Source organism: Lycium ferocissimum, chromosome 5, assembly GCF_029784015.1.
Source record: "Lycium ferocissimum isolate CSIRO_LF1 chromosome 5, AGI_CSIRO_Lferr_CH_V1, whole genome shotgun sequence".
Lineage (NCBI taxonomy): Eukaryota > Viridiplantae > Streptophyta > Magnoliopsida > Solanales > Solanaceae > Lycium > Lycium ferocissimum.
In genome coordinates, this window is record NC_081346.1 from 14,122,986 (window position 1) to 14,135,001 (window position 12,016).

At 31.9% G+C, this 12,016-nt stretch overlaps 1 protein-coding gene and 1 pseudogene across 1 annotated transcript; both read right to left on the reverse strand.

Annotated features, from left to right (window-relative positions):
- Nucleotides 1-2,143: 2,143 nt before the first annotated feature.
- LOC132056136 (serine protease inhibitor 5-like) lies at nt 2,144-3,066 on the reverse strand. The gene has a single exon (XM_059448214.1). The coding sequence runs from the start codon at nt 2,944-2,946 to the stop codon at nt 2,269-2,271; it is 678 nt and encodes a 225-aa protein (XP_059304197.1). The 5' UTR covers nt 2,947-3,066; the 3' UTR covers nt 2,144-2,268.
- Nucleotides 3,067-9,946: 6,880 nt separating this feature from the next.
- Nucleotides 9,947-11,784, reverse strand: LOC132056141 (serine protease inhibitor 5-like; annotated as a pseudogene).
- Nucleotides 11,785-12,016: the final 232 nt, after the last annotated feature.

The window sequence follows — 12,016 nt, forward strand, 5'->3', positions numbered from 1 at the left end:
GATAGGGGTATCATAGCCTCTCTGGACTTACATTAGTTTGCTTATGACGTAATCGACGTGAAAATTTTCAAGGTGTAACTATGACAGTTTCTTATATCACAATTGTGTTTACAAGTCGCCGCAACGCAACGCGAGCTTGTTTCTGGGATTGGCTTATAAGCTCTTTAAGCTTTTTGGGTGTAAATCGGCGTTTTAAAAGTCATTTTCACGCTTAAAATAAGCCCAAAAAAAAAAAAAAAAAACAAGTTGGGCTATCCAACTTATTTTTTTTGGCTTATAAGCTGATTTTTTTAAGCTCATCCAAAGAGGCTCTATATATACTCGTAAAGCTGCATTATCCTTGGAAAAGTTCTCTAGGACTATTATGCCGATATAATGAGGTTGTAAATAAGAGTTCTAGCTCTAATGACTAACATATAAGAGTTATGCTTTGCTTAGGTGGAGGTAATGGCTAAGGTTACTGTTAGATTAGGAGTCCTAATCACCAAAAGCGGATTCAGAATTTAAATTTAATGGATTCAACGTTTGAATTTTTTCGCACTGGGTTCATTGTACTTATACAATTATGGGTTCATAGCTTATATTTATTGACATTTTAATAGGTTCTTACTTGTATAATTACGCTTTGTATCAAAAGTTATGGTTCACATGAATCCGTAGTCAAAAGGATACATTCGCCCCTGCTCACCACCCTAACTTGGTTGTCATACATTAAGCTACCACAAACATGAAGTAGTGCTTCTCCTTAAAATATGGGAAATAGCGTTATCCTAGCCCCACCTATTCATCACTCTGTTATGTCTCACCCTGAAATGTATGAGGTAGTGGCGTCCAAAAAAAGATTGAGTACAACGTTACAATACTCAATAAATATCATTCTCTCTCTAACTCAAAGTAAAAAAATTTATTATTAAGAAATCAAGCAAGCATCATTTGATAAAAAAAATAATAAATTTTTATTAAATCACGATTTTCAATATTTGAAATGAAAAGTCAAGTGTAATTCAATCTCAAATCAAATTTATAAACTTTCAATAATGAATGGATAAATTTGTTCTCAAATATGATTAGTTTAAATAAAATCATTAATTCTATTTCAATTGAAATAAGTCATGGAAATCACTTTCGATTCGATAGACCTAAATGTATTTAAATTCTGTTATTATAATCGGAAGTATTATAACATCGACACAAAATTCCAGATCAACTAGGTTATGTACCTAGTGACGAATATCATATACCACACTTTCTCAGGAGGTGTCATCACAGCGTCGTCCAAATCGATTCAAATGCCAAGGTCATTAGCACAATCTACCCTCTCATGGGGCACTCTGTCGAAGTTCCACACTATTAGATAGGATCTACGCTTACAACGACAAGTGGAGTTTTGTGGCAACATCGGAATCATCCGAAGCCAATCTTGACGAACACAAGTAACTTTCAACATATTTTTATAGCCAAAATATTTGAATCTTCCCCCATAAGCTCCTCCTTTAACAAAAGGACAAAAATAATCCTGATCTAGAATTCCGTCACTGTCATTTTGTTGCTATGAATGATAGTCAATTTGAAGTTTAATTGTTTGTATTTTCTTTCTCTTATATATATATATATATATATATATATATATATATATATATATATATATATATATATATATATATATATATATATATATATATATATATATATATATATATATATATATTTATATTTATATTTATATTTATATTTATATTTATATTGTTTGGGGTTTCAATTTATTTTTTCACTCTTAATATTTTGTGGTACAAATTTTCCCTCTCTTAAACGGACACGACCAAATACACATACACAAAAACACACACACAAAATAAATACGATGAAGAAATGCATGCACCATATTGTGTTCTGATCCCTCTGTTCCTGTTTGTTATTGGGCTACATTGGTTCAATGATACTAATATGGTGTTCACAATACTAAATTATCCAACACCATATAATTAAATAAAAAATCTTTTTTACTTTCGATTTGAGACATTGTTGACACGGTCCAAATAGTTATCTGATATTATTCCATATTTTTTAATTAGTCAGTTACAATACAAATGACACATTTCTAGGTTTAAAAACGCTTGAAGAATATATAGAGAAACACTCCAGATAATCAACCAGAAGGAAAGAGCATTTATTAAGAAAGCCATGTTAAATATAGTATATGCTTAGCACAGGTTTATTTAGAAAGCTAATGTGCTAAAACATACATAGAGAGCCATGCGGCGTTGTTAACTAGATTTTTCTGAATTGCACACCAAGAGGCTGGTCTTTCACTAGAGCCAAACGCCTCTTTCCATTTTGGGAAACCACACCCACTGTTTGACACTCATCAACAGGGCAGGATGGACAAGTAAAGGGACCCGGACAATACAATAAGTTGTAACCCAATTGTGGTGCTTTCACTATCGTGAACCAGCTGCTATCTTGTTGGCCTAAGGTTCCACCAGTCTCCAACAATCTTGCCCGTAGAGATGCATCGTAGTCCCCAATTTTCCAAATTGTATGATCAACACACAGTCTCGAAGTTGCAATGTCGAATTGAATGTTAATATCCTCAGTTTCATGGATACCAGGTCCAGAACGACCATACTTAATGAATCTAACAGGTGTCCCACTGGGTCCAACATCGGAGTTGTAACGAAACACGCCATCAAGACAAGTGGCAGTTGAATTAGGGGAGGGGCCTAGGTACACATCACCACCTGCTGCTCCCCGACCAATGGAAACAATACGGTAACTTGCACCAACTTTAAGTGCTTCACCGTTCACGTCTCGTACTAAAAATATCACAGGGAGAGCATTATCAGAAGTAGCAGTGGGTAAGTCAATGGGATTTTCGGAAGTAAAAGTTGATGAAAAGGCTACAAAGGGAATCAAACACAAAGATAAGAGGAATAAGCACTTAGTCATGTTTACACAAGGAATTAAATTAGCTACTGTGAGTTGTGTATTTGCTCTACTAATGGCGCCTTCTATTTATAGACTCACACTCATTATATTCCTTGCCATGTTTTAGACAAGAATAATATTAATTATATTATTCCTTAGTGGTTATCCATCTCTATAAGTTTTGCACATCTTATTATACTAGTCTCTATGTAATCCAGGCCGCCCAACCATCACAAAATAAAAATAAAAATGGTAAGTTATTTGAATTACATTACATTTGTTTTAAGGCAGCATGGATTAAGCTGTCTCGGAGTACAAAGCAACCTTATGTATAATATAAAATAACAAGTTACTCCCCGTGTCCCAATTTAATATACTTTTCGTTTTTAACCTGTTAAAAAAGAATGAACATTTTTATATTTAGAAATCATTTTGCTTTAAACAAACTCTTTTATCCTTAATGAATGATTTACAACTATACAAATATTTATAGTTTATTTTAGACATGCGACAAGTTCAAAAATCTACCTTTATTTCTTAAACTCCTTATCTAATCAAACCATATCACATAATTTAGGATAGAGTATTAGATTTTGGCAAATGATTTAGGTATCTTATCCTGTATGCTGACTCAAACATGTGGTGTACACGTTGCCTTGAACAAGTCAGTTGACATTTCTACAAATGTAGAATGTTAGCAAGTTAAGCTTATGTTAGACGGTATCCATTTGAATTTATGTGAATTTATTTGATTGGACACAGAGTTTAAAAAAAAGAGAAGAATTTTGGACTTGTGGTGTAAAATGAGGCATATATATTTTGTGTGACTATAAATTACATAAAGGTAAATTATTTTCAAATATGGAAAGGGGTCATTCGTTTTGATAGGAAAAATTAAAGGAAATAGGTTCACATGAATTAAAAACGGAGGGAGTCTAATTTAAGTTTTTGACTATGTTATACGTTGTTAAAGATCAATTTGTAAGGGTCGAACTTTAAGAAACTTTCCTAGAATCGTTCTTCTACATTGAGCCAACACCATAGGTATTTCTAGATTTGAATATCACAGCAGGCATGCCATTGTGCTCTTGGCGATTGGAGATCACAGAGGTGCTCAGGGAATCGTCTAAAGATAGTCGCATATGTAGGGGGTTAATTTCCAGTAGGTATCGGCAACATTTGGTTCATATCACACGTTGGGACACCTACTTTCCACTTTCATGCCGAACAACCTTTTATTTATTTTGTTATTAAATAGAAAAGCCAAAAGAAATTTTTCACAAGTTATACATTATTCCGATATTTCTAAATAAATGAATTGTTATTTATTTATTATTACATGCAAGTTTATGTCATGTTTTTCATCTAGATATGTCTGTTATAGTATTTATGTTTAGTTTTTTTGTGCCCGCAATCAAATCACTTATTTATCTGTCCTTGCTATATGACAATCCTCCACAATTTCATTCAGAGTTTGTATAACATCATATAACAACACGAACTCTCGTTTTGAGTATTTGTATTTCAAATCATATATTTTAAGACTGTCTAGAGATTGGTATTATAATTTGGATTTGTTGATAGGTCTTGGATTGGGGCATGAGAGGCTCGTGGTTATTCAACATCGATAAATTGTCGATGAATAACGAAGACATGGCAAGAGATGAACCATAACCATTAAGGTGCGACTTCTTCCATCTGGCTCCATGCATGTGAACTGCAACTCTCTTGAAGATCGGTGTGTTTAGCTGTCCAATTCAAGAAGTAGATGAAAACAAAAAAAGAGAAGGTAAGAGGGTTTAGAAGAAAGAAGAAGGAAGAAAGAAGAAAGAAAAAAGAAGAAAAAAAGGATCTCAAAAATCTTAATTTTGAGAGTTTTGTTGGAGGCCGGTTATCTATATTACTGTGAAATTTTTAGGGCAATTAGCAGGAATGCCCCTATTATGGGGTGTCTTCAAAATGGTGGTCCTTAAAGTTTGTCCTTCGCTAGAGTCATGAATTGGTCATGGGTTCAAACTCTCATAACGCAAAAATTAAAAAAAAAATTTCATGAAAGCGCATAAGTTGTAAAAAGGCGGAGTGTAGATTTGCAAATTCTGCCCATTTTTGCCTTTAGATAGAATTTGCAGAATTTGCAAATTTTGCCCCATGCGAGTTATGCCTTAAGGCAGAAATTCTGCCTTGCAAAAACAAATTTAAATTTTCACTAAGCGGGGGTTCGAACCCGACTAAGTGTCCCTACCGAAAAAAAATCTTAAAGACCACAAATTTGGAAGGGAAAACTTAAAGACCACCCCAAATAAAGGGCAATCCACACACAACAACAAAAAGAAATTTTTATTGTTATATTCTAAAGTTTTATTGTTATATTCTAAAGTGAAATAACTATGTAAGTTACTTACCATAAGTATGAATTTTATTTTGTATATCTCTGTAAAACTTCCTATTTTAAATATGGGTGCTAAAATTGGCTACCTGATGTCATCTTTACCTGTAATCACCAGTCACCACCATTATGTTGGATAAACAGTGAATCGTCAGCTTATGCTTTTCATTCGAGTGGCATTATTGACTTACGTTCTGCACTTTTAACAGGGTATTTAGGAATAGAAAGTACTGTTAGACAATATTTATGGATTTGCCAAGCATGATATGGTGAAAGGGGAATAAGCTTATGTTTATTTGTTTGTTCTATATTTTAATTAAGAAAATAATTATAGTAGTAAACAAGATATGGTAATATTTTGAAAAAAGAAAAAGAAATTGAGAATGAAAGCTACAATGGTAACTTAAAATTGAAAAGTATTAAAATAGAGTCTTGTCTTTCATACAATATTTATTTAAAGATTATTATTTTAGAGAGCTTTGTAGACATAAGAATTTTTTGGAATTAAAATCCATATTAAATTTTGGATAAATTCCTAATTTCATGAAATATCAAGTCCAAATCAAGACTGAATTATTTAATCCTAGACATGAATTTAAAGTAAAGTCCAACTTTATTTGGGTTAGTACATTGAGTTGGTCTTCACATGATGAGCCCATTCTATTAGCTCAAGGTCCATGCCACGTATCATCTGACGTGACGCGCCAAGTCAAGTCAAGGGCCAATAAAATCGTGCCAAGTACCTAAGTGACACAACATGCCAAGTCAATAGAAGAACCAATCAAATGTCGCAAAATATTCAAATGACATAGTTCAATCAGTCATATACATACCCTGACTCTCCCTGCAACTATAGATAGGGGTCTTCATAAAGTCAAAAGGCATAAAGAAAAATACATAGAGAAGCTCTCATCCCCAAAGGTGATCCGCAAGCCTTCCGCATACTAAGAAGTCCTCTCTCTCTCTCTCTCTCTCTCTCTACACACACACACACACTCACACTCACATTCTCTCCATCCCAAATAGATTGACACTTTTCGCTTTTCCAGAGTCAAACGAGTTGTTCTTTGACCGTAATTTTTTTATACATCTTTTAAATACTTTAAATTGTTAATTATGGTGACTTATAGTACTTTTTACGTAGTTTTTAAATATGTAAATTTTATTTCAAAAAAATAAAAGATTCTATGTTAAATCACACGGTCAAAATTAAAAAGTTTAACTTATATATCTCTCTATATATATATATATATATTTTTTTTTTTTATAATAGAATATTTACTTACTTAGTAATAAGCCTATGGTTGATTTAAAAAAAAAAAAAAAAATTCTTACATATGGAATATTAAATATTGCTGTGTCAATTTGTGGTTTGATTGTTTGCATATTCTCTCTAGTAAACAGACTAGCAATACATGCCCGTGCGATGCACGGGTCGAACATGTTTATTCACTTTAATTAACCAGTCTTTAAAGTTTGTATTTTAAAAATAACTTTTAAAAACATTTTAATTGTTATTATATATAGCAACATATACAAAATTTATTTTATGTACCATTACTTTAGTTATAATTAAAAAATGGAGTTGATGGAATTAAGTCTTTGAGATGGAAAGAGTCGGACTTTTTTCTCATTATCATGACAATGAAAGTTGTTCATCGATATAAAAGAAAATTAGTAAGAATATGAGGGAAAATTAATATTTTGATTCTAAATTTTTTCTTTTAAATTATTTAATATTTTATATATATACTTATTGTGTTGATATCCATTTCAATTAAGCAACTGTTCAGATCCAAACATATGAACCATTGTTGTATAAATTGAATTTTTAAAAAGCAAAACTAATAAAATATTTTTATTAAATTAATTAAAAAATATATTATAATTTTTTATATTAACAGTTATTGATAAAACAAATTGTTATAGAGAAATCAAAATTAGTAAGATATATGTTATATCATTAATCACCAAATTTTAATTCTGAAATGAAAATATAAAGGGATACATTTTATAAACGTAAAGAAACAATAATCAGAGACTGCAAAGGAGAGTAAATAAGTAAAGTATTGACAATGAAGGAAAACACGGATAAAAGTCACTCCTTCCCTTTACTTTTACTTGTCGACGTTAACATATCAAGGGAAAAAAAAAGTTCTTCTTCTTATTTTGCCCTTCACATTAATTATTTATTTTCAAATCATGGCTATTGAGACTATATACCAATAAATACGGATATTATGATAAAATATATATTTTATTGATTAATTCTCAAAGAACGTGAAAAGTCAAAAGTGAACAAGTTATGTGTAGGAGAATTAAAATAACTTTTGGTACAAATTTGCATTGCTATTGTTTGTCCTCTCTTCACGTTTAAAGTATTGAAAAAGAAGGAAAACGGGGATAAAAGTCACTCTCTCTGTTTACTTTTACTTATCCACGTTAACATATCAAGAGAAAGAAACTAATATGGCAATTATTAATTAGTATGAAACTTCAATTATGTTGATTTTGTATAAAGATAACAACTACGCATATATTATAGGCATACATATTTGTATACATGTCATCCTTTTTCTTGTATTCCTTTATTTATCATGGGGACCATCAAGCTAGGAACGCAAGAGTGGGGAGTATCATGCAGAAGGAAATTTGGCCATTAATTTCCATGGAATTAATGAGTGAATATTTGTGTGTTCTTATTATTAATTTTACCCTTTAATTACTCATTTTAAAATTATTTTCGAAGGCTATTGAGACTTATACCAATAAATATGAATATTATGGTAAAATATATACTTTCTCTGTCCCATATTACTTGTCACTTTCCCTTTTACACACCTCTTAAGAAATCAGTAGCCCTATCTCTCTCCAATAAATACATTCTAATCAAAATTGACTATTTTCAAGAACATTTATTACTAAGGGTAAGATGGGAAAGATTTAATTAATTTTATCTTGATTTGTAAATGAACAAGTAATTTGGACAGATATTTTTAGTAATGTGGCCAAGTAATATGGGACGGAGAGGATAAGATGTGAAAGATTTAATTAATTTTATCTTGGTTCCGTAAATGAACAATGTAATTTGGACATATATTTTAAGTAATGTTGAGTACTTCATTTATGAACAAGTAAAAGTGCACGGACGAAATAAATATGTATCGGACAATTAAAATTAAAGTGCATACTTGTATACATGAGCAGAGAATAAATATTCAGTAAAAAAGTAGTTTAGTAATGTAGCCAAGTAATATGGAATGGAGGGAATACTTCATTTATTAATTCTTAAAGAACTTGAAAAGTCAAAAGTCAACAAGTATAAATGCACAGAGGAAATAAATGTGTCGGAGAAGTGCATACGTATATACATAAGAAGAGATAAATATTTAGTGCTATGACATATGGCACGTGGGATAAAAAAGTAATTGGTTAAAATGTATCATTTTTATATAGCTTGTGGTACAAATTTCTATTGCTGTGTTAGTCCTCTATTCACACTTAGATATATTAGAAATAGAAAAGAAGAAAAATATAGAACAGAAAAATAGACATATATTTTTAGTAATGTGGCCAAGTAATATGAACGAAGGGAGTACTTCATTTTTATTAATTCATAAAGAACGTGAAAAGTGAAGTATAGTAATGTGGCCGAGTAATATGGGACGAAGAGAGTACTTCATTTATTAATTCTTAAAAAACGTGAAAAGTCAAGAAATGTGGCCAAGAAATATGGAACGGAAGGAGTACTTCATTTATTAATTCTTAAATAACGTGAAAAGTAAAAAGTGAACAAGTAAAAGTGCACGGAGAAAATAAATATGTGTTGGAAAAATTGAAATGCATACATGTATACATGAGAAGAAAATAAATATTCAGCAAAAACGTGAAAAGTCAAAAGTGAGCAAGTAAAAGTGCACGAAGGAAATAAATATGTGTCGGAGAATTAAAATAGAAGTGCACACGTGTATACATGAGAAGAGAATAAATATTCAGTATTATGGCATATATCCACGTGGAATTTATTAATTCTTAAAGAATGTGAAAAGTCAAATGTGAACAAATTAAAGTGCACAGAGGAAATAAATTTGTGTAGAGAATGAAAATTGAAGTGCGTATGTCTATACATAAGAAGAGAATAAATATTCAGCTAGAACACGAAAAGTCAAAAGTGAACAAGTAAAAGTGCACAGAGGAAATAAATGTGTCGGAGAATTAAATTTGAAGTGCATATGTGTATACATGAGAAAGGAATAAATGTTACGTACTATGATATATGTCTACGTGGGATATAAAAATAGTTGGATAAAGTGTACAAATTATATAGCTTATGATACAAACATTCATTACGTGTATAATTTGTGAAGCTCATGATATAAGCTGGAGGAGCGGTGTTCGTCCCTCCTCCACGCTTATATCTCTCTTGTAAACAGATACGACTGGTCCCTTTGTTCTAGTTTGTTGTTGGGTTAAAACTGATACTTTGGGCCAGCCCACACGATTCTTTTTTACTTTCCATGTGAAACTTTGTTCACACGGACCCAATATTTTATGTGATGGTAATTCCGTTATTAACTAGTCATTTATAACGGAAATGACACATTAATCCTAGGTCTGAAAACACTTAAGAGGATGCATCGACAAAAACTCCAGATAATCAACAAGAAATTAAGACAATTTATTAAGAAAGCCATGCTACAATATGTATACATAGCACTGATTTATTTAGAAAGCTATATGCTAAAGCATAGTAGCTACAGGTTCACTTAGCGAGCCATGCTAAAATATAATATAGCAGGCATTGTTAACTAGACTTTGCGGAATTGCACACCAAGAGGCTGGTCTTTCACGAGAGCCAAACGTCTCTTTCCATTTTTGATAACTTGGCCCACTGTTTGGCATTGATCAACAGGGCAGGATGGACAAACAAAGGGGCCTGGACAGTAGAGTAAGTTGTAACCCCCTGGTGATCCTTGTGTTGCTTTCACCATCTTGAACCAGCTACTAGGGGTGTACATGGACCGGATTGGTTCGGATTTTTTAAACGCCAAACCAAACCAATTGCGTCTTTTTTTTTTAAATTTATACACCAAACCAAACCAATAAAATTCGGGTTTTTCAACCTCAGATTTTCTCGGGTTATTCGGTTTTCTCGGTTTTTTCGGGTTTTTTTCGGAATAGTCTTGATACAAAACATATAACTTTTACTTCAAATATTTCTTTAGTTCTAGTAAGATACAACTATATAATTAAGGTGTTTCTTAAGAAAATAACACAAAATGTGAGAAGAGTGATGACATCCGTATTAAAATATTCAACAAAAGCTAATAAATTCGGTCAAAATAAATATTGCTAATTAACAAGCCATAAAGAAAATGACCATAATCTAAAAATACTAAGTCATGCTAAAATAAGTACGGCTAATAAGTATTAATTACATGACAAAGAAATAAAACTTAAGTTATGTTTTTTTCACTCTCTAAATAAATATACGAAATCGAAGAATAGATATCCAACATTATTGTCATTCCTAGTGGTAAATTTAATTTCTTTTGTTAGCATTAGTGTTGAGTTAGTTTTGGCTTGGACTTTATTTGAGTTTGACTTTATTTGAGTTACTAACATCCATAGGATATAAAACTTATTGACATTCAAAATTCGAAGTTCAAGCTTGAATAATATGATAATAGTTAAAGAACTACGAAAAAATTTAAGAAATGTTTATAAATTACATTACAAATAAATATTTTTATGTATAAAATATTTTAAAATTTGAATACGTGTAATGTCGGGTTGGTTTGGTTCGGTTTGACTTTTTTTAGTTAAAACCAAACCAAACCAATTATGGTCGGGTTTTTTTTCCAACACCAAATCAAGTCAAACCAAACCACTAGTCGGGTTTTTTTCTCGGTTTATCGGTTTGATGCGGTTTGTCGATTTGCTTTGTACACCCCGGCAGCTACTATCTTGTTGGCCTATGGTTCCACCAGTCTTCAACAATCTCGCCCCTAGAGATACATCGTAGTCCCCGACCTTCCAAGTTGTATAATTAACACACAGTCTCGTAGTTGTAGTGAAAAATTTGATGTTATTGTCTTGGTTTTCAAAGATACCCGGTCCGGTGATCAGACTTAATGAATTCAACGGGTGTAACACTAGGTCCGACATCGGAGTTGTAACGAAACACGTCGTCTAGACAATTAGAAGGGGAAGTTGATTTTGGGGAGGGGCCTAGGTACACATCACCACCTAAGGCTCCCCTACAAATGGAAAGGATACGGTAACTTGCACGAGGATCAAGTGCTTTACCGCTCACGTCTACCACTAACTTAGCAGAAGTAGCTGTGGGTAAGTTAATGGGATTTTCCGAAGTGAAAGGTGATGAAAAGACTACAAAGGGAAGCAAACAGAGAGATAAGAGGAATAAGCACTTCGTCATGTTTAAGTTACTCACGTTGTTGTGTATTGCTTGCTTGCATTTAAAATTTTGTTTGTTGTTTTTGATTCATGTATATTAGTATGCTAATGATGATATGTGATAAGAATTACAAAACAATTGTGTATATTTTTTTTTTAAGTCTTATTTTGGCTAAAATTTTTTTTTTATCTGAATTGGTCATGGTTTTGGAATTCTGATTTTTGGTCAACTCGGATTGATCCGAAATTTGGTATGTTCATCGGAAATGATCCACTGAGCAATACTAA